The sequence below is a fragment of the Pimephales promelas genome, chromosome 13, assembly GCF_988280905.1.
Source record: "Pimephales promelas chromosome 13, fPimPro1.hap1.1, whole genome shotgun sequence".
NCBI classification, from domain to species: domain Eukaryota; kingdom Metazoa; phylum Chordata; class Actinopteri; order Cypriniformes; family Leuciscidae; genus Pimephales; species Pimephales promelas.
In genome coordinates, this window is record NC_142781.1 from 5912845 (window position 1) to 5937447 (window position 24603).

General features: G+C 39.1%; 1 protein-coding gene across 2 annotated transcripts; it reads right to left on the minus strand.

Moving 5' to 3' along the window:
* Window positions 1–24083, minus strand: frk (fyn related Src family tyrosine kinase). 2 transcript variants are annotated; one of them, XM_039689956.2, is made up of 9 exons: window positions 24020–24083; window positions 23255–23934; window positions 19665–19786; window positions 11047–11210; window positions 10024–10192; window positions 9773–9931; window positions 6803–6981; window positions 4688–4865; window positions 1–1599 (listed from the first exon to the last, which is right to left on the minus strand). In XM_039689956.2, the coding sequence occupies exons 2-9, from the start codon at window positions 23629–23631 to the stop codon at window positions 1391–1393; spliced, it is 1557 nt and encodes a 518-aa protein (XP_039545890.2). In that variant the 5' UTR covers window positions 23632–23934; window positions 24020–24083; the 3' UTR covers window positions 1–1390. The 2 variants fall into 2 exon arrangements, with proteins under 2 accessions (XP_039545890.2, XP_088974502.1); XM_089118376.1 differs by having other exon boundaries at window positions 23255–24080.
* Between the last annotated feature and the right edge of the window lie 520 nt (window positions 24084–24603).

Below are 24603 nucleotides of genomic sequence, written 5' to 3' on the forward strand. Positions count from 1 at the left end.
TCAATATTAAGAATTAAAGTTTTATTTCACTAAGTGAATGCACATGTAAATATTATTCATCCGTTGAATTACTAAAAATATATTAAAAATATACTTCAGCCTTCAATTACCAATGCAGAATAAGAACTGTAATATTTAACATAAATAATTGTTATAGGCCATTTTTTGGTCTGTATTTGTAAAACTGTACACATACAATTCAAAGGTCTGGGTTTGGTAAGATTTTAATGTTTTTTAACTCTCTTATGTTCGCCAAGGCAGTAAGACATTATTACAATTGCATTGTAAAACATTATTACAATTTAAATAACCGTTTTCTATTATAATATCTTTTAAAATGGAATTTATTAATGATAGAAAGTAGAATTTGGTCACATGATCCTTGATTACCAAACATTCTAAACAGTTTGTCTGATTATTATTTTAGTTGAAATTGAAAATGTAATAGTTACTGTCCCATTCTTTTGAATGGTAGTGTATTTTATCCTTTAAAAAAATGAGAAACAGAATCACAATCTGTACGTAAATTAACCTCAAAGAAACTATTTTGATCTAAACGTATTTAAAAATCACTATAACTGTACAATACATTCTTCTGGTTACGTAAATAAAGGTATATAAATACACATCTAATAATTACAGTCTTCACTAAGGCCTGAATGAGTGTCTAGACTCAATGTGCCTTTACAGTCACATACTGTACAACTGTTTGGATTCTGAGCATTCCTCCCTTTGAGCCAGTAACGCTGTAAGGCCAACAGGCAGTGACTCATTTACTGTTCAAACTTAATGTAAAACTGGTTAATCCGGCTACGCTGCTACCTGATACATACATGCATCGCCCAGTCTCTATGTAATGATTCCTCGATACTTTCAGCTTCATGGTGCCAGCATGAGTGCAAGTAAAGTGACACTAAACTACCATGATTTTGATGGCATACAGTAAACGCACAGAAACAAATAAAGATATGCCTACATAGACTGAATAGAAGAAAATAAAAAAATACTATCAGAAGGCTCAGAGTATACATATGATTTAAAGCTTAATTGTGTTGTTGTTTGTGCAAAATACAGAAAAGATAGTACCGCCACATACTCATGCTATTGATCTGTCTGTTTAAACCGACAGAACAGTTTCCAGGGAAATCAACCAATGAATGGCTTACCTCCAGTTATCTCTGCATATTAATCTGGGACGGGGAAAAGTATTTAATCATGAAAACACTCAATGATGAGAAAATTGAGCATATGAACTGTGTTCATCGAGAATGCATTTAGGCAGTTTGTTCATTTTATACCACGATGGCATCTCAGGCTTGCTTGTCGAAACCCAGTTCTTGACTCATCTGTGGTTATTTTAAGCTGGCAAGTGTGGAAGTAGTAGTGTCTTTTAGTAGCGGCTTGCGTCATCGTAAGTGCTGACATCAACATCAAAGAAGTCCTCGAGTTTCCACTGCAGAGTTTCAAAGGTAGGTCTGTCTGCAGGGAAGTCCTTCCAGCAATCACACATGGTTTCATACAGACATTTGGGGCAGTTCGGAGGGCTTGCCATCCTGTAGCCTTTGGGCAACTGTTGCACCACCTGAAAGTTTGTCATGGCTGGAGAAAGAGAGAAAAATCAACATCAATACTGCAATTTAACTAAAACTTTTTAGTATATTTTGGTACAAATTCATCTGTCACATGGTACAGGGCCAGGCTAGCCAAATTAAGTAGATGGACAGTATGATATGTCCTCATTCTCAAAAAGTACATGTACAAAATACTCTCAACATCCACACCATTTTGTGAGGCAGATGTGAAAAGCTCAGCAGTGGTGGCGGTGTCTCAATCTTCACCAGACAAGAGTAAAATAATAATGCTGGTACAAGGTGTTTGTAACTATTTTATTAACCCTCTGATGGTCCTCAGTCACTTCTGACCGAATAATTTTCTGTTTTGAATTATTCAATTATTTTTTGGCATTTGGTATGTGAATACAAAAAAAAAAAAAATCGAGGTCATGATCCGAGCATGCTTAGTGGTCGTAAAAAAAATAGTCACACTCGTGGTCTTCGGTCAGAAATGACCGACCCATAGGAAATGAATGGTAAATTTACAAAAAAAATAAAAATTCTCTGAATTTTTGTTTGTACAATCTACAAATCGGCCACGATTCTTACAAGAAGTATACCGCAGTAAAGGGGTGACACTCTACAACGTCAAGAGTGCAAAAAATTTACACCCACCGACACACACACACATACAAACACACTTTTATATACATACACACCAATAAATTCAGACCACAAAAAATCTGTTTTGAATTTTTAAAAATCACAGCTTCATCTGAATGTTACGAAACTTGGTGACATTTCAGGCATTAGGTATGTGAACACACAAAAAAATTGAGTTCATGATCCGAGCATGCTAAGTGGTCGTAAAAAATTAGTCACGATTTTGGTCTTTGGTCAAAAATGACCCCTGTAGGAAATGAATGGGAAATTGACACAAACACAAAAATTCACAATTTTATTTTGTTTTACAAATTTTTTAATAAGAAATAGTTTTTGAGATTGTTTCAATTATATATTCAAATCCGCCAAAAAAAAAAAATGTGTTCATAAACATCTGGGGAATTCAAATGCCTCTCCATAGAGAGCTGTACATGTCATAGTGGTTACACCATGATTCTACGCTTTTTCTCAAAGCTGTAACCAGATAGTGCTAATTTTCTTCAAAAAAATTATTTTTTCTGAAGGCCTAGACTCTATATTAAACTAAAATACTGCATTAATATTTTTGTTAAAAAATAATATATATATATAGAAAAATATATATATATATTTCCATTGAAAAAATAGACCATACATATTGCATAAATATTAATGAATTCAATAAAATTGTCTCAAAATACTAAATTAAAAAGAATAAATTTTATAGAACAAAATTAAATTGCATTGGTTTTACTGGGATGGAAGAAGTTTCTTTTTTAGGCCTCTGGTCACTTCTGACCGGGAAGGCCCAGGACGTGACTCATAAAGGAAGACCATCAGAGGGTTAAATAACTACCGACCAGGGCTTGATATTAACACCCACCAACCCGCCAGATGTGAGTGGATTTCAGCGGTGGAGTGTAACACAGTCTCTCCAACTTGCCACTTTTGCGGGTTGAATTTTATATAGTATACGTTTGTTAATTGTAGTCTTTTAAAAAGGCATCTAAAATAATAAACTAAGTCCAATGAAGTGTTGTCAAAAATATAGATTTTTCCATACATATCGATACTGAAATATCTGAAACTCTTCAGAAGGATACACAATACCAGCTGCTCTTTCTCTCTCCCATCTCTCTGACAGAGAGTGAAACACAAACCTGCATCCCTTTACTCACTCGTTTCATTTGCTCCGGATGCATATTGTTGAATTTCAGCGAGGGATTGCGCGTATTGAGCAAAATTTTACTCGTTCCGACAGATTTTGTGCTCACCCAAAGAATGAAGACAAGTATATTGGCTATATAAAACAGTATAATGGGTCCGTCCGTCAGGTGTTAAAGTGACAGTAGCCTAATATACCGGCTGCCAAATTATGAGATGATATTAAAAATATCTATATGGCAGTTTCTCCAAATGGTATCGATGTCAAAATTGTGGCCAGTGAAAATACTGAGTGGCTAGTAACTTTGGAAAACCACAAGCCTCAAAAGTTCCAGGTGAACGGTTGCCAGATCACAAGAGAGTATCCCTTAATAAACAAATTTATCCCAGTCATTGTGCTTTGGGCGGGAGACAGTGTTCTTAAAATACTCCTTACAAACGCAATATAATAAGCAGACATGGCACAACTGACCCAGGAGAACCAATGTAAGAGAAAATAATAATACCATTATCCTACAGAAATGTTAAGCCATGAAATGCAATTTTAATGTATTATACAATAATTAATAATTAAATATTTACATATTATTGCAAATTAATTGATGAAATCTAAAGAATAAAATGACATCAATTATTAGTTTATTTGGGCTTTAACTTTAATTATACCTATGGGTTGTATCACGTATAAATTTGATAACTGTAGGGGTTCTAGGGACCTCAGGCCTTCTTATATTTTAAGAGGGGGGCTTTAAGACCAAAACGTTTGAAAAGCACAGTATTTGAAAAAAATAATAATAATAATAATATTTTTTTAGGAATACACCACAAATGATTTCAAGGGGCCTTTAAGTGACTTCATTTTCATTTTCATGCTGTGAGTAGTTTCAATATGCCATTAATGATGTTCCTATTTAAACCAAGAGCAAATAGTCTTGTTGACAGAGGCAATTCACACAAACCCTGGATAACATTTGTCTGATTGAGCCAGACAAAATGACAAAAGAAAACTTTCTAGGTAGGAGCAGTGGTGTGGAGAGACAGGATGCCCTCACGTTGCCACATTGACTGTAAAACACCTTTACTGATCAGCAGGTTTAACATGGTCAGGGGTCGGTGTAGAGGAGGGCTTTAGGGACAGGGACAAGTAATGTCCCAATACCACAAATCAAAGGAGTCAAATAAAGATATCTAATTTCAGAGATGATATCTGATATCTCATATCTGTCAGAGGTAGTTTTTTTTCTACAATATTGCATTATTCCAACAAAATTTGCCTCAGCATTTTCAACATCCCCAAAAAGTGCAATAATATATATTAAAATACGTACTTGGGTAAGGCATACTTCCAAAAGTCACAATTTCATACAGTAGGATCCCAAAAGACCAGACGTCAGATTTGATGGTAAATTTGTTATCGTGGATGGCCTCGGGTGCAGTCCATTTCACTGGAAACTTGGTTCCTTCTTTGGCCTCATAAACGTTCTCATCACTGTCCTCATTGTCCATCTAAAGGGGGGGAAATTCAGTTTTTTGTATTCTTTTCTTAAAATCAGGGCATACACTATTGCAGTGGTTCTCAAATTATTTGCATCAGAACCCAAATTTCATATTGGATATCAATTGGTGTTTTTTTTATTGTACAAAAGTAAACAAGAATGTCCTCAAACGAATTGGATAGAGCTAACAGCATGCAAATTTATTGAAATGACATAAGCTGAATAAGGAAATTAACCATTTTGTAAATGGATTGGATTAGCACTCAGACAAATATTGAAAATACAACCTTTGATGTCACAGCAAAAGTTATGGAAAGCATTTAATCCTCCCTTTTAAAAGTTGCTAAGGTTATTAATATTCATATGTATTAGTTGCTTGTTATTCTTTGCATGTACCCTACATTTCCTTTTCCTTTATCAGTATTGTTCGTGACGTGTGAGCCATTTTTGGGTTGCGACCCCCCGTTTGAGAACCACTGCCCAACAGGCAAGCTACCCAGCCAGCACAGCCATGTGGGGCCTACATGGGTTTGACCTGGGCAATCTAACTGGGACCCAGACAGTTTTGTGACTTTATTTCTGTCAGACGTCTACAGAAGTTCTTATTGAGAATTAACAGAGGTTAAGGTGTTGATGATTTATTGAAAATAATAGTTTGGTTTAATGCCACCATTATGGTGATCAGTGTGTGTTTTATCTAATGATAGCAAAAGAAGCTGCAATCAGATGCTGTAAACTGATTGATGATAAGAAGAAAATCATTGTGTGTGAGTTTTATTATTCATATTATTTGTTATTCATATAGTTTTATTATTGTGATTCTACAGCACAAAATCCAGCACATTTTTATCAGAACATCAAATGATTGTTAAAACACCATTTACTCATTTTGGACATATTATTTTTACCCACAAACAGACATCTAGAGACAGCATATGAATCTCAACAATGGTGACAGCTTCATGGTGCAATGCATTCTGGGTGCATCATATGAAACTTATCCATGGCTCCCAGAATGCATTGCAGCATGACGCATGTCACCATTATTGTAGCGATCCATATGCTGATTCTTGATGTATGTGTGTGAGTAAAAATCACAGAACTCCAAAATGTCTAAATGTTGTTTTAAAAAATATTTGATGTTCTGATAAAAAAAAACATTTTCTGCATGTTCTGATGCTGGATGTCTTGCTGTAGAATCACAATAAAACAAAATAACATATCACCCATGTAAAACTCACACACAATATTAGTGAGTTTTGCCACTATATTATGATTATATACCAGCTATTAACCAGCTTACAGCATCTGATTGCTTTTTCTCTTGCTGGTCTCCACAAAACAGTCAGATACAGCTGCCAGAAAAAAACTAACGTTAAAAAGTCAAGAGCCCAAATAAAGCAAATACTGATCACCATAATGGTGGCCAAACCAAACTATTAGTTTCAATAAATCATCAACATCTTAACTTCTGTTAATTCTCAATAAGAACTTCTGTAGACGTCTGACAGAAATAAAGTCAACCTGGTTAGTAATAAGTGAAGCTGGTAATGCTGTTTGTGGAGTTGATTCATCAGATCTTGAGAGATTTTGTGTCTTTTATCTTCAGTTGATTTCATCTAAGGCTGTGGCTGGAAGTAGTTCTCGTGTTTCTCTTTCCTTCAGTGATTCTGCTTGTTAACAGCAGGTGTTCATCAATATTGCTCAATCATTATTCAACAAATTTTCTAATTAACTCCAACACTGATATGTGTTACATTTAACAGCCTGTAGTGTGCACACTGAGCCGTGTTCATTTTATCTGGGCAAACCCATGTGGGGCCTACATGGAAACCGTGGACAAAACGGTCTGGGTCCCAGTTAGATAGCCCTGATCAAACCCATGTGGGCCCCACATGGCTTTGCTGGCTGGGTAAGGGGTCAAGCCTTCTTATAAAAATTTCTCACCTGAAAAACTCGTGCCAGACCAAAGTCGGCGACCTTGCACACGTTGTTTTCTCCCACCAGAACGTTTCGTGCTGCAAGATCTCTGTGAATGTAGTTCTGCAACTCTAAGTATGCCATGCCAGCAGCCACTTGTGCTGCCATCTCTATCAGTTCAGACATTTGCAGAGCACCTCTGTTTTCTGCAGGAGAGAAAGAGAGAGAATGTACAGTTAACACACATCAAATGAAGAGGGCTGCAGACCCTCCATCAACATGATTGTCTGAATGACTGTGATGTGGGTCATCATAACGTCAGCAGCACTGTCAGAGAGAGCAGCGTTCTGCATGCTTCTTCGGTCAAGAACTTCAATGTATTAAAAATGAAATATTTGGCTGCACCAGGCTGCATAAGAACTGCACTTTCACTGGTCACCGGGACATAAAAACTGCTTGTATAGAAACAGCAGTAAAATATGATACTTAACTGTAAACTCACATTATTTAACATTGTAAACACAACTAAATTCAATTTTTACACACCTTTGATTATATGCATTATTTAATGTTTCATGATCATCTGTCCAGGAACTTTAGAAGGATTTTTTCAAAAGCAGTAATTTTGTTTGTGCATTCGTAAGTCCTCCCTACGGTAGGCATACGGTGGCATGTCCCTCCCGGGATATGCTTCCCAGTGTACCTTGGTATTCCTGTGTTAAAGTAGGAACTCCTGGTTATAAGCTAAGTTCAGGAGTCCAGACTTTCACAGGGCACTGGAAGACAGCTGTGAAGATGGCGTGATGGCACGGACCCCCATTCTCCGTCATTCCGACGTAACTCGGAGTGACTACGAAAGGGAACGTCTCGGTTACGGATGTAACCCTCGTTCCCTGAGTAGGGAACGGAGACGTTACGTCTCCTTGCCACTTCTGCTGTACCGCTGGGTAGACGCCCGAGTTCAGTCTCGGCTCCTCAGCGAAGACATACTGCGGTTGCGTTCACTTCCTCCTTTTATACCCACGAGGTGAGGAGGAGTTACGCTATGCAAATTCCGCAGCCCCAAGGCATTTTCATGCCATTGGCTCGTTGTTAAATACTCGAAGAGGATTGGCTTTCTATGCGAAACCCCCATTCTCCGTCATTCCGACGTAACGTCTCCGTTCCCTACTCAGGCAACGAGGGTTACATCCGTAACCGAGACGTTTTTCACCACATAATGTCGTACTCATAGTGAGATAAGATATATAAAACGATTGTGTTTCTTTAAGTTGATGTCAATAAAAGGGATATTTTTTATTGGTATTTCTTGAATTAATGACAGTTCAGTATCTTTCCAAGCTAAAACTAAATCACTAGACCCATATTTAAAGTACTGTAACTGTATTGCTAAGAAATAGTAGTAAAAATGTGGTGCATTTTACCCTCCGAGAAATTTGGTTATTCTTTAAAGGGTTAGTTCACCCAAAAATGAAAATTAAGTCATTAATTACTCACCCCCATGCTGTTCCAACCCCGTAAGACCTTCGTTCATCTTCGGAACACAAATGAAGATATTTTTGATTAAATTTGAGAGCTGGATGACTCCTCCATAGGCTTCCTAAGGGACTGGCTCTTGACGGCCCATAAAGTCATTAAAGAAAAGGTTTAAATATTCCATGTGCCTACAGCGGCTCAATTATACGTTTATCAAGCGACGAGAATACTTTTTGTGCGTCCTCATCTCAGTTCTCGCGCATGCGTTCTGGAAATCTCTTCAATTCTCGTCTCAAGGCCCATAAGGAAGTAATGGAATAGTCGAATAAAGTCGTTATTTATGTTTTTTTTCGCGCAAAAAGTATTCTCGTCGCTTGATAAACGTATAATTGAGCCGCTGTAGGCACATGGAATATTTAAACATTTTCTTTAATGACTTTATGGGCCGTCAAGAGCCAGTCCCTTAGGAAGTCTATGGAGGAGTGATCCACCTCTCAGATTAAATCAAAAATATCTTTATTTGTGTTCCGAAGATGAACGAAGGTCTTACGGGGTTGGTACAGCATGGGGGTGAGTAATTAATGACTTAATTTTCATTTTTGGGTGAACTAACCCTTTAAGGTTGTCATTTAACACAATATACAGTGATTGTTTGAAAGCAACTTCATGGTGATAATAGGATTTTAAAGTAACATATTGTTTTGGCTTTACAGCAGCTTTAGAATAAAGTTATGTCCAGCTAAAGTTAGTTTTGATTGATTCACTTACATTGCACTGATCATTATTTATTAACTTAGGGGTTTCCTGCATGAAGGTGACCGCAACTCTATCATAGCTACTAACTGCCTTCATGATTGACATTTAAAATGGCAATAAGGAAGCATAGCCTGTGTAAACTGTGTTCCTCGCTCTCTCCAACCCTGTGTCTGAATCAAACCAGTGCTTTACTGGTGACTAACTGTAAACACTCTGGCTCAATCAAAACGTTTGTTCTGTTTGTTTGAGCACCCGGGCCAACCCAACAAGCAATATTAACTCAACCAATTGTGGTGTTTGAAATTTGGAAGTCTGACCGATGGAAAGCCCGTTTTAACAAACAAACCTCAATGGCCTATTATTTTTTTTTATAAAATGACAGCAACAACTTTGTAACGATTATAATCACATAAAATTATTCTCCTATATACTGTGTATCAGCTTAAAAAACACAGAATTCAACATCAGTTATTGTGTACATCACAATTACAGCTGATGTTATTAACTAATCACGAAACGTATTCATTAAAGCCTGCTCCTGTCGTGCCAACATTTTTTATTTCATTTAGCTTTTTTGTGTATAATTGAATCAATTTTCCATAAAATCTCATCCTTGGATGTGCACTGTTGTACAAGGATATGGTATACCCAACATAAAAGGTGGGGTATTTTAATGTAAATTCTATTAATCCAAAATGAATAATCATATTGAGGGAAATACCTGAAAATGATGATTTTTGTCATGCAAATGCGAGTGTGTCTTACTTTGCAGGTATTCTAGGAGGCTTCCGTTGCTCATGAGCTCTGTGATGATGTAGATGGGCTCCTCCATAGTGCAGACGGCATATAGCTGGATTAGTTTGGGGTGACGGAGTTTCTTCATCATCTGTGCTTCTCGCAGGAAGTCTTTTGGATCCATAGTTCCTATATCACATACAGAAGCCCTATAATCAAGCCATGTGCATGTATGTTTGGAGATGTATGTCTATCATATATGTGTGTGTGTGTCTGTGTACCTGGTTTGAGTGTTTTGACAGCAACAGCTGTTGTGTCGTTCCATATGCCTTCAAAGACCTCCCCAAACTGCCCCGCTCCCAACTTCCTCAGGAGTTGTAAGGATTTACGTGGGATCTCCCAATGATCCACAGTGTTATAAGACAGCCCATGAGTTTCTGGAGCTATTGTCTAGTCCACACAAACAAATGCAAGGAAATATGTATTGGATTGAATATTCATTTGAAAATTTAATTGAAATAGCTCCCTGGCGTACTATTCTAATGGGTCAGGTGCTGTATCCTGAGGTCAAATATTTTTGTTTAATTTCATCATCGTATCACATTCTTTAAACAAATAATTTTCTTCTAATTTCTAATCATGTCATTTTATTTATGTATGTATTTAGAGAAAGAACAATATTTTACTCAATTAATACCCAATGATTATGTTTTACAACCCTCACGAAAAAGAAGTTTATTCAAGTGTGCCATTAGTATACTTCTTTTAAACTAAAAATAAGAAAGTATACTTTCAGTTTATTTTTCCTGTACTTCTCAGAAATATACTTCAAATTACACTTAAGTGTACTTGACTTATACTGAGAGAAAAGCAAGAATATTTTTCCTGTTCTTGTACTCAATCTTTTGATCCAGAAATACTTAAAAGTATAATTAAGTATTCAAAGTATACTTGTATAAGTATTACAGTAAAAACGTAAACTACTAGTATACCCATAAATTCACTTGCAGTACACATGAGATACATAATTATGAACTAGTTGTGCACTTACTGTTACACTTATAGTACACTTAAACATATACTTTTATGTACTAAAAGTGGGCCAATTTAGTCCTAAGCGGTATTAAAATAGTACACTTACAAGTTTACTACTAGTACACAGTGACATAGTATACTTACTACATAATGTATACTTAAAAATATACTTGAACATTACTGAAGTATACTACATAAAATGAACTTGAAATATACTTATTTTTCGAAAGGGAAAACTAATTATTGAAGTAGTAGAGAAGGTTACACACTTTTTTGCAGGGTTCTGCCAAACAAATACAGAGGCCATCTTCATATCTGGAGTAGTGCTCCACTAGATCTCTCAGTGTGATAAAATTACGAGTCCTTGACACATAGTAGCCACCATTATCCAACTTTCTGATCTTATAATGCTTCACTTTTCCTTTGTCCAGCACTACAAAAGAGACAGAGAGCACATCAAGAAACAGCAGCAAAGACATTGCTCAATAAAGTGAAATTAAATCATGTTTACTCAGCGCACACAACATCTCTGCTCTTACTCATGATCTCTCTCAACATGGGGACAAGAGGTGTCACTCAAATAATGGGAAAAGAAAATAACTGGCGTTACTTTTTTTGAAAAAATAATATTTCTGTGTTACTTTACTAGTTACTCGGGAAAAGTAATCTGATTACAATTACAAACCAGGTTATCCAAGATTATCACAGCATTGTTGACTGTGTTCAGGACAGGAGCACTGGTGGATCTTTATAGTGACTCGGGATTGCTAACATACATTCTAGTCCTGATTTTCAGCAAAATCAGGTGTGGTACAGCAAAAAAAAAACACCAATTGGGGGAAAAGTCACATAAAATATGCAATATACAAACATAAAACAGATTTTATACATTTTATACAAACATAAAACATGTACAGTATGTACAACAAAATGTACAGTATACAAAAAAGTATGTTATACATACAATAAAAAAGGGGATGTTCACCCGTTCGGCAAGTTTGTGCTGGCACAATTAACTGTCTACAACTTTCACTCAGCAGAAGAAAATAAAGAAAAAAAGAAATAAAGATTTAACATTTATCGTGATAATTATCAATATCGCCTGAACAATTTTAACAAGAAAATATTTTTTATCATACTGCCCAGTCCTAATTTACAGTTATCTTTATAGTTATTATTCTTGGTGTGAATGGCCCTACAATCAATAATCATTGTCTGAGAACAAAGTGCACACTATCAAATCTAGAAAAATGAGGAATTAGGCTGTGCTCCTTGTGTAGTTGCAGATCGATCTGTGATACAAGGAGTGCCACTGAAAGATCAGGATATATTCAAGTGTTAATGAGTGGGTGAGTAATCACTAATCAATTACTTTCGGTCACGTTGGTTTATGACATTGACTGTTGTTGAGCAGAGTCTACATCTACATCAAGTTTACCTCTTATGATCTTTTGTCAATTTTGTTGAAGATTATGAGCAATTAAAAAACACGTGAACTGACGCTAAGACTCTGGAATGAGGAAACACTTGTTTATATTGTTTGTCTCTAATCAGGAAGCAGATATACCAGCCTTGGCTAAAAAACAAAACAAAAACATTTCAAATTCTTTAACTTTAGTTGTGCTTTTGATGACAGCTAAATATTTTAACCCAACATCCACATTTTATCTTTCTGGTAAGATGAGTTGAAAGTAATGATCACATCATGGTAAATGGTAAATGGACTGCATTTATATAGCGCCTTCATAGACCTAATGGCCACCAAAGCGCTTTACATTTTGCCTCACATTCACCCATTCATACACTCATTCACACACCGACGGCGGTGTCAGCCATGCAAGGCGCCAGCCAGCTCGTCGGGAGCAGCTGGGGTTAGGTGTCTTGCTCATGGACACCTCGACACTTGGTCAGGTGGAACCGAGGATTGAACCACCAACCTTTCGGTTCGTAGACAACCCACATGAACCACTGAGCCACTGCCGCACATCATGTTGATTGCTGCTGTATATATTTAATTAAATAACAAATGAAAACGAGTCGTTACATGGGCAGAGTCCCGCAGTGGCTGTATACAAAGCGCATGATGATGGAGAATCCAATGAAACACTTTATTATAAAAAAATGTAGGAGTTAACAAAAAACACAACCACTCTCCACAAAGAATACAGGACAAAGAACTAAGGAGAACTCATATACATATATACTTGTATTAGGTACAAACAAGGTAATCAATGTAGAAACAAAATAGGTGTGGGGAGCTAATTAACAACCATAGAAAAAAAAATAGAGCTGAGAAAAAAGCAAACAGGAACCAAAGTTAAACCAAAACAGAGCATATGCAATACATTTTCATTTAACACGATGTAACCATCCACAACTGAGGAGGGAGGGCGAGGGCTCTGGAGGAGGATGCAGAGCTGGCAGAGGATAAGGAGCCAGGGATGATGACAGGAGAAAAAAACAAAGTGGCAAAGATGGTGGGACGAGCCAGAATGGAGACAAGAGCAAGAGGAAATCCAGCCAGGATGACACCCCACGGTGGAGGTCTCCTCAACAAGGCCATTGGGACAACGGATGGAGACGGAGGCGGTGCAGAGGAAGCCCAGAGCGCATATGGAGAGTAGATGGACCAGAAAGACACAGCAGGCTTCAGAGGCCGCGACGGAGTAGTGGTGACGAACCCCCGAGGTGGAACCAGGGTAACGGAGGGCAGAGGTGGACCTGGAGCGACTGACGGGCGAGATGGAGCCGGAGAGGAGCCAGAGGGAGCCGTAGGGGTGGAGAGACAGAGAGCAGCGGACGTCTAATGGTGAGGCGATGTCTGACCAAGGTGGAGCCGTAAGGCCGATGGTCCCATGTGGAGCTGAGGGAGGGAGGAGCCAAGGTGGGGGAGTCTGGATGATGAGCAGGGGTGAAGTGACGGGACCAGCATCTGGAGGAGGAGCCAGGTAACGGAGGGCAGAAGTGGACCTGGAGCGACTGACGGGCGAGATGGAGCCGGAGAGGAGCCAGAGGGAGCCGTAGGGGTGGAGAGACAGAGAGCAGCGGACGTCTAATGGTGAGGCGATGTCTGACCAAGGTGGAGCCGTAAGGCCGATGGTCCCATGTGGAGCTGAGGGAGGGAGGAGCCAAGGTGGGGGAGTCTGGATGATGAGCAGGGGTGAAGTGACGGGACCAGCATCTGGAGGAGGAGCCAGGTAACGGAGGGCAGAAGTGGACCTGGAGCGACTGACGGCCGAGATGGAGCCGGAGGGAGGGAGGAACCAAAGGGAGCCGTAGGGGTGGAGAGACAGAGAGCAGCGGACGTCTAATGGCGAGGCGATGTCCGACCAAGGTGGAGCCGTAAGGCCGATGGTCCCAGGTGGAGCTGAGGGAGGGAGGAGCCAAGGTGGGGGAGTCTGGATGATGAGCAGAGGTGAAGTGACGGGACCAGCATCTGGAGGAGGAGCCAGGTAACGGAGGGCAGAGGTGGACCTGGAGCGACTGAAGGCCAAGATGGAGCCGGAGGGAGAGAGGAGCCAGAGGGAGCCGTAGGGGTGGAGAGACAGAGAGCAGCGGACGTCTAATGGCGAGGCGATGTCTGACCAAGGTGGAGCCGTAAGGCCGATGGTCCCAGGTGGAGCTGAGGGAGGGAGGAGCCAAGGTGGGGGAGTCTGGATGATGAGCAGGGGTGAAGTGACGGGACCAGCATCTGGAGGAGGAGCCAGGTAACGGAGGGCAGAAGGGGACCTGGAGCGACTGACGGCCGAGATGGAGTCGGAGGGAGAGAGGAGCCAGAGGGAGCCGTAGGGGTGGAGAGACAGAGAGCAGCGGACGTCTAATGGCGAGGCGATGTCTGACCAAGTTGGAGCCGTAAGGCCGATGGTCCCAGGTGGAGCTGAGGGAGGGAGGAGCCAAGGTGGGGGAGTCTGGATGAAGAGCAGGGGTGAAGTGACGGGACCAGCATCTGGAGGAGGAGCCTGACGATGGAGGAGCTGGATGCCACAGAGGGGTGATAGAGGGGGAAACGATGGGTTGACGGGACACGGCGGAGAGTGGGTAGAGGAACTGGCAGAAGTTTGAAGAGGAGATGGGAGAGGGAGCTGGGAAATGATCATTGGAGACGCAAGAGACTTGGAGCTGAGCAGGCCCCAGAATAGATGCAGCAGAACTGGGACTGAACAGGACCAGTGGGAAAAGGAGAGGCAGGGTAACATCACAACAAATCATGAAATAATTCAGAGGCCAGTGGCAGCTCATGGCGGGAGGGTGGGCGGGGGATGGAGTGTATAAATTAAATATAATTCATCTTTGTTAAAGCTACAAAAGTGATTTTCTCTTTGTATTTTGTTGTTTGATTAACATTAATGACTCAGATAGCAGCAGGAATATTAGGCTGCAGTCACTTTAAGCCCGAATGCACAGATCCAATATGATACGCATTACGTTCACGTAAGCCATGGCCGACTGTTTATAATGACACTCGCTGAGGAGGGCATTTCAAGATAATTTTGTGTGTATGTGTCCATTCAAACACAATTAGACAAGAATTCGGTCCAGAATTGAGTTCCCTTTTGCATCTTTGTGTGCTCAAACGGTTTAAAATTGCTTGACAGGGCCTAAAACAATAAACTTTAACTCTATGATTAAGCACGTGCATTTCAAACCGTGGTGCCTAGTCTGTACAGATCACAGTTCAACTATGTTCTCTATAGACGAATCCGGCGAAACTACCGGAAGTAAGCGGGGCGCCATTACTGAGCTGTTGCTGGGTAGCGTTGCGCCATTGCCTCCTATTGTTTTAGTTGCAACTTGCGTCCACTGGAATAAACAGCCCGCGATTTACGACTGTCACTAACGTTACAACGTTACCCCTTGTATAATGTCGAGTGGGTAAACAGTTTCCGTTATAAATTGTTTCAATGGTGGCAGTAAAATTTAAATTTTGAAGAGAAAACATTGTGAATACCCCGGGTCGACTGCCCCTGTCTGGTGCCGTACGGTTTACAGATTTCCTGGGCGAGTACAAGACGTGGACATTCGCGTATAATAACAATTATTTAATGACATGAGTAAAAAAAAAAATAATAAATATGTGATATAGTGATCAGCAAAATCTCCTCTCTTGCTGTTTTTTCTATTCAATTAACATGCTATGATCATTAAATGGCTTTCCTGAGCTAAATGTAACGTTATGTGACATAATTGTTTTCCTGCTGTTATATTGACCTCTTCCCATGGTTTAAAAACACTAATTGGTCGATATTATGTATACTTTCTAGCTGTAACGTTACCTTACCCTTGCCTGTTGCAATGTGAAAATGAGATAAATAATGGACATAAATGAAAAACATGAATTTGTTTATTTGATTTCATTCATTTATTTATTTATTGTTGCCAAATGGACAGATCTTTTTATAGTTTCCTCGTTAGCAAACGTTAGCCTAGCTAGCTTGCCAAGCTATTTTCATAAATAACGTTAATCTGTAAGATCGTTTGTACCTTCATCTGTGACTGGAGGCCACTGCAGTCAGAGATCAAACCAACAAGTCATTCTGCCTGGCTGTAGCTGTCATCGAGGGTGAGTTCGCGTTATCACCGAGGTTTGTTTACATACCGGTGCATATGTCTATATGCCTGTATAACAGCTCAGTAATGGGTCGCCACAAGATGGCAGCCTACACAGAACGCTCGTCAGATTCGTCTATACTTAACATTTTCATAACTTCGGCTAACGTTCTGGCAAGGTTCTCTCAAAGTTATGCAGGGTTCTCAAGTCTCACGCATTGGCCGTGAGACACAAACAATTAGCCTTTCGCCGAGTCCAAAACACGAGAAGCGCAACAGATTGCCATGACCTTTTTTCAGTGACCTTTTTTGGAGCAATACCTCTGCGATATCATCCAGATCGAGGCAAAAGAGTTTACAGTACGCGGTGGAGGGAAACATTCAAAATATAAAAATAAGAAATGAATGAGACACGACTACTATTGAGGCTAATGCTTACCAGTCTCAAGCAAAATCAGAAAAAAACCCATGACCATGCTACCTCAAATGCAACCAGAACAGCCTTGAAGATTTTATCAACTGGTTCAATGGCTAATTGTTTGGTGTTAGAAATATATAACTTGCACTGGCTGCATATTTAGTAATTTTGCCTCCGATACAGGAGTACACATTCGCTTTAACAAGCAGGTTGTATATTACCATAACAACCACTTGCGTGTCAGGCTGAATGCGATTTTCGCGTTTAAAGGACAACTCCGGCGCAAAATGAACCTTTAGTCTAATTACACATTGTCACCTAGTCAACCGTTATCTGAGATTTGTTTTCATGATTGCCGAATGTAAATAGTTTTATCTCTAAAAACAGTTTAGCCTATAACGCTAGTATAACGCTATATAGGGCATAGAGTAATGACAAATAAAAATCGCTTGTTATTACCACTAAAAAGGCTCAAAATAGCCCCACACTAACACGACAGCATAACAAGGGTCCCTACATTCAAACCGAAGCATTGAGAACTTTGTCAGTGTCCATACAGTTTAAAAAGAAGATATTTTATACACACAGTCAACTTCGCGAACACAGGAAGAAGCCATCTTGGAAAAATAGTCTCTACCAGTCGATCTACGAACGCCGATCCAAGTGCGCTGGTGAGATGTGAATAAGGTGATAAGGTGAGCGCGAACAGTAGGCTACGTGTACATATTGAAGAGAAGTAAACGGTTTGTGTTTGTGTTTCTTCTGGAAACAACGGACCATATGAGATTCTGCACAGTTCAGCGCACTTGGATCGGCGTTCGTAGATCGACTGGTAGAGACTTTTTTTCAAAGATGGCTTCTTCCTGTATTCGCGAAGTTGACTGTGTGTATAAAATATCTTCTTATTAAACTGTATGGACACTGACAAAGTTCTCAATGCTTCGGTTTGAATGTAGGGACCCTTATTATGCTACCGTGTTAGTGTGGGGCTATTTTGAGCCTTGTTAGTGGTAATAACAAGCGATTTTTATTTGTCATTACTCTATGCCCTATATACTAGCATTATACTAGCGTTATAGGCTAAACTGTTTTTAGAGATAAAACTATTTACATTCGGCAATCATGAAAACAAATCTCAGATAACGGTTGACTAGGTAACAATGTGTAATTAGACCAAAGGTTCATTTTGCGCCGGAGTTGTCCTTTAAAAAGTAACTAACGTTATGCATAAGAGACGGAAAGAGGCAGAGAACCATACATTATTTAAGGTTATTTCTATTGGTTACGATATTGATATATGAACTGATGTTGTCAAGTAAGCTTCATGCTTCCCCATTGCGACCGTGCACTCCTCTAAACTGTAGTCTACGGTGCTGCACTGCTAACTTAGCTGACTGCTAACTTTGGAAAGGGAAAGAGAAAAAACACAACTTCTCCAGACAATCTCTCGGGGTATCTTTCTTGTGTCCGATTTACAAAAGCCATAGCCACACTGCTTCACCATCTTTCTTGGAGTCAATGTTTGACGGAGCAGCTCACATAGTAACGGTTGCTATGATGTGTGATTGGACAATGGCCGTTTTTGGGGAGGGACCGGCGAAAGATCAATTCAAACAGTTCACACGCTCACACGCCACACCGTGTATTTCTCACGCTGAAAAGGCAACGCCAACCAAGTTGTCCTGCAAGCTTTATATATAACGTTGTATACGAGGCATAGGCACACAAAGTGAAGTTTCCTGCCGCCAGCACGTATCTCTTGGACAGATTGCGTTAGGCAGCATAATTCATATGTTAGGCGTTAGACGAACACACGGAAGTTGACGTAACATTCTCACCCACCGTATTATTTGTTACTAGGTAACCAACAACATCGCGCGAACACATGTCGTGATGGAGAAGGTAAGAAAGCTCACAAGTCTAACATTTTTAGGCTTGAACATTTAATATACAGCCCATCGTATACATTATCATTGTGTGTACATCATCAAACTCTACAACTACTTTGCAACCAGGCCAGAAGCTTTGCCTCAGTTTGGCTAGCTTAGGCTACATTATCTGAAACTATAAGGGAAATGTTCATGGGTATGCTGGTTAATTATGAACAATGGCTAAAATTGGGGGATGGGGGTTGGGATGGGTGAGGGCGGGGCTCCATTGGGGCTCCTCCCCCAAACGCATGTGATCTCATACCAAGCTTTTGATAAAACTTGAGAACCCTGGTTATGAGCAAACGTTCTTCCAGTAACATTACTAGAACATTTGTTCAATTTTATCTGGTCATCAAATAACGTTATCAAAAGGTTAGCATAGAAACTTTGCATTGTTTCTAGAAGGTTTTTTAAGCGTCCTCATAATGTTAGGAGAAAACGTTTTTAGAAAAACATTCAACCATGAAATCAAAGAATTGAGAGAGTGTACATTTTGAATGCGTTTATCTTCTGAATGCGAATTGGCACTTGCACACTAGCTTATTGATAACACCCAAACGAAAAGCCAAACAACTTCAATTTTGATTTCATGGTGAAAAGCAAACTAGGCATTTTTATGATCTTCGAATGTTAAAGATTTGTATTTTCTTGGAATGTTATAAATCAACATTCATACAAAGTTGAAAGAATGTTTCAGGAACATCATACTATTACTAACCTTAAAAAAATAAATTCCACTAAAACAGGTCATTGATTCAATACTGAATGTTGAATCCGTGAACCACATTATTAGACAGTTTTCAAAGACTACAGCTCAGTTAACAAACTCCATCTCAGCCAAAACATCACTTTGACAAAACATCTTAATTGGGAGCAATAGTTCTTTTTTTTTTTAGAGATTTTTTTTATTATTATTTAACGTTTATAACATTTATGGCTTCACAGCTGCACATGTGAAAATAATTAGGGGATTGAAAAGAGGTTAATGTACCTGAGAGTGAGAGTTCTCCCGCCTGGCTTTCACAGTTTCTTATTAGAAAAGCTCCATTGCTGTTTTCTGGAGACATCAACATCTTCTCGGCATCCAAGCGCTTGGTTTCTGGAAAATACCATCTGTGGTGGAAGAGCAGCTCAACGTTATTAGAGGTTGATATCACACAATATTAGAGGTCACACAATAAAATGTACTTTCCCGTTTTGCTTTGGTGTACTGAAATCTTTGTACTGAAAACTTATGTGTTATGGCTAACACAATATTTAGCAATGCAATATTTAGCCCAGTGTTTGTTTCATATTTTTGACTGGTAATTCACACTTCTGCTGTTGTTTATGAGTTTACAAGGTTGTTACTTTCTTAGCAAACTGCTAGGCCTGTTAGCGTACCCGTTCCTGATAATGTAAATACATTTCAATGTTTGATTTTAAGGATGATTTCATTTACTTCCGTACGATTTATTAATGTGTTGGTTGTCACTTCATATCCAGTGTAAGCCAGCCCTGTTCACACATGTGCCTGTACCATGATGGTAGTTGAACAAACTCAGGGTTACAGGATTAGTTTCGAGTTGACGAAACCAAACCAATCCAACCTGACTTTGTTGGTACCATCATCAATTTTCTCTGTCAACTCAGGCTTTGATCCTGAGTTTAGTAGTTTAGGTGTGACATCAGCAGTGAACAGCCAATCACATGCTGAGAACAAGTGAAACTGCGATTCATTTCTCTATCCTGCAGAATATTACGTGATTGAAAGATATTAAGAATTTAAACAAATTTACACAGCAAGAAGAAAATAGCAATGAAAGAGGACAACTAACAAGTTTATACAGTTGATAAAGGTAAAGAGAGAATTGAACATTTAAGCTCACTTTATAGCTAAGCTTTATCTATTGATCCTAAAGTGTATTTATATGACCTTTATAAATTTAGTCATTTAAACTGTGTGTAATATTAAATGATAAACTAAAACTCTACATGTATGATCGATTAAGAGTATAAAAATTACATAAATAATATCTAAATCATACAAAATTACCATTCTAAATAAGCATTACTAAAAGTCAGACGATTGTCTTTAAAAATCATTTGCGACCTTTAATTTAAAGTAGAAACAGGTGGAGTGACTTTATCCTTTGCTCACAGCTGATTGGTCCAAGTTCCAGAACCTCTTACCGGAACTGAAACCCAAGGTTGGCGCAAACCTTAACTGAAACATACCTGGCTAGCCACTAAAACCGGCTTCAAGTACAGGCCCCTGGGATTAAGACGCATTTTGGTCGATCGGATCACAAGTGGACAACGCTACATACAGGATTACCCATGTAAATAATATGTACTCATTTTAGTAACTACAATTACTGGGTAATAACTAGTACTAACCCTGAACCTATCCCTAAACCTACCCCTGTTCCATGTACTTACCTTATCTTAGCCAGTACTTGTAAGTACACTGTAAGTACTGTTACTGTAAAAGGAAGCGGTACCCAGGATTGCAGGCGTAGTGTACATGCTCATGTGGTCGAATGTGTTCAAACAGCCACAAAAGACCGTCTACTCTCCGTTCACTAAACTAATGCATAAACATTATGGGAGGCGAGTGCTAGCCAGACGGGATTTAAACTCTGTCGCCTGAGGAACCAAGTTTGGTTTGAAGATGAAAAACGTACCAAACACAATGTTCTCTCTCCATTCCACTCTCAACCTATTCTGGTCTAGATAACAATTGGGCAAGTTCAAACAAAGATTATGAACTTTTTATTATTTCATAAACTAACCTTTGGTTTCCTCAGTGTTTATGGTTGTTGACACACATTGCAGAGACCTTGTGTCCAGCAGGTTCTAGTAATGTTTGAATCTTCAACAGACTAAACATTTGCTGACACATGATGCTGTAATGCACCAGCGGGACAATGAACTGTAATGAAGTCTTGTCAACAGACTACATCTGACTGAAAGTAAGTCAAATAGCTACAAAACAAATGTGCACATTACGTAGTTGGTGGCAGAGCTGGAAAAACTGGAAAGTACATACATACGTCATACATACGAAACTATTCAGTGTGCCAAAGTGACAAAGCATACTAGCCTTAAGTGAGAGATAACATCACACACAACAAATGTTGATCATTATCAGAATTACTAATACTGACAGAGAAAGAACCTCCTTCAATAACGCAATTACAAGTCTAGCATAATACAATAAAATACAAAATCTTAAACAATTTATTTCAATTGACTTATTATTGGATTGTGATTTTTTTTGCTATCAGTTTATGGCACTTATAGTGCACAGAGCTTAGGAATCATTAACAGGCTCAATGCTTCCTGGTTATCCACTGAACATTAACCAGCTTCCCTTAAAGATAAAACAGACAACAGAAATAGAATCTGCCGGCAGGGATCCTCATACTATTCCTCTTGCTGAATGCATATTTAAGAAGAATTACTCTTAGGACGTCCAGGGTATCTATGCATGCATTACAAATACAATACACTCTTATACAATACAAAAGCACTTCTCAAACCTGTCCCCACTATTGCACATTTTGGATGTCCCCCTTATCAGACACACCCAATTCAAGTCTTGCAATCTGATCTAATGCACTGATGAGTTGAATCAGGAGTGTTAGATGAAGGACACTTTCAAAATGTGCAGTGGTGAGGGTCCCTCCTTTATACAGGACAATGAGGACAGGTTTCAGAAGCACTGCATTATAATACCAGACCAGTTAAACAATTAGGCAACTTCATTCAGTGCCAGTTGTTTGTACTGTCTGCTGGTATGAATTCAAGAGAGATGACTAATTCTGTTTGGAGGTTTTCAGGAAGGCCATTGATGGTAAATAGCCTATGATTGTCATGCTCATGTCATGTGTTTTGAGAAAGACAGGAGATCATTTCTGACTAGGGGTGTACATATATATTGTGTCACAATATATGACAATAGAAAAATGCATCAACATATTGCGGATAGTTAACCCAAAATGAAAATTTCTGTGAGAGTTTTAGTGTCTACATTAAATTACTATATATTTATTTAATATAATGTATTATAATGCAATGGTGGAATAATATTTGTGGGTCCTGATAATGTCAAAAGTCCTGTTACCAGTAAAAAAGTGTCCATTATCTAGTCAGTGACGGAGTGCAAGCACATTCGTCTAAAATAATTCTGTATTTTCAGCTTCGGAATCATGTTATATTATGGTGTCTCTATTGTGCTGTGCTTTGGGTCCAAGCCAATTCACACCCACAATGTAATACACATTTTTGCATTTTAATCAACAGTACATTTTTGTTAACATTTTACCATATGTCTTGGAGTTTCCCAATAATATCGTATCGTGAGTATCATATCACGTATATGGCACGATACAGGATATGATACATGTATCAAATCGTGACAACAAGTATCGTTACGCACCCCTATTTCTTCTGACCATAACTCATTCAGGGAAATCCTTCCTAACAAAACCACAATGTGATCCCCTGTGTATCCAAACTAATCTTATAGAAGCTACTTCTATATTAAATCCAATTACAGATTTTTATTAAGACTGACACAGTTCCACAGAAACTTACGGTTCAGCGTCGAGGCTTTCTACGGGTGCCACATAGTTAGCAGGAATGTATCCCTCTTTATTTGCCGAAATCCCGGTGATTCCTCTCGCCAACCACCAGTCATCGCTGCTTTTAGTGAGAGGCTCCAGTTTATCCCCCGCGTTAAAGCTCAGGTCAGCATCCGTGCGCGCCGTGTAGTCGTACAGCGCGACGTAAACGTAGCCGGGTTTCTCCACAGGTGTCGGCGGTAACTCCCGGCTAGGCGCCTTCGCAAACTCATTCTTTATCACTTCAATAGTCGGTTTCACGGTGGCAGGTGAGGTGTCACCCGCAGGGTCTCTGAAACACGAGGAAATGCTCCGACAGCACAATAAAACCCTTTCTCTTATGTCTCCCATCGTGAAATTGTTCGTCAGTCCTGTATGTGTAGCCTATAGTTCAAGTTAAATGAAAGCAGTAAATAAATCCCATTTCAGTGATCCATATAGGGTCAGTTTCGTTCAAGTGAATGTTGAGTGGGCTTGAGACGAAGCGTTTCGTCCATTCTGTGAGCTTGAGAAAACCCTTTGACCGGTGATACGAGATGGCACAGCCCTGTCGACAGGGAAGAAGGTGATTTATTGCCTGCGGTCAAAAAAAATCTGTTTGCATTTCCTGGTATTCCTCAAATGCCGTCCAAGGTTTTTCTCCGATCCGCGATCCTGCCGAGGAAGATACAGAGACTTATTGTTTATCCTACCTTTAACTTAAAACTTGATATTTTTTATGTTAGAGTTAGTAACACACATAGTCGTCCTTAGGATTCTGAGACAGGTTGTTCCTTCAAAACGCCCGCAGGACAGAGTCTCCAAATGCAATTACGCAACGTAGCCTACAGTGTACAGTTTACAAGCTAAATGAAAACCAGACAACATTTCTAAATTAAATCAAATGTCGTTAAATGACATCAACTTAATTCTAAAAATCAATTTGCATGCAGTTTGCATGCCTTTGTTATTTAGAAACTCTTGATTTGTTTGACTATTAATAGCCAATTCCAGCAAAGCAAAATAATATTAGCCTAATTAATAATAGGCTAATAATCTTGGTTCTTTATAAGAAAATAAGGGACACTCGAAATATTTGGACTGTAGCCAACCACAGAGTCCATTGTCTGCATTTGAGGAAAAAAGTCATTTTGTTTACCTTAATTTTACCTGAAAACACATTTTTTCACCTTTACGTGAAAATACGTTTGTTTCGCACAAAAAAAATATTAATGTTACACCAAATTGTGACTATAGAATAGACTTCACAATTATAACAGATTCTGCTCTTTTAAGTCTTCTTTTTTAACAAACTCTGCTGTAATGAAAAGGCTTTAATATGCT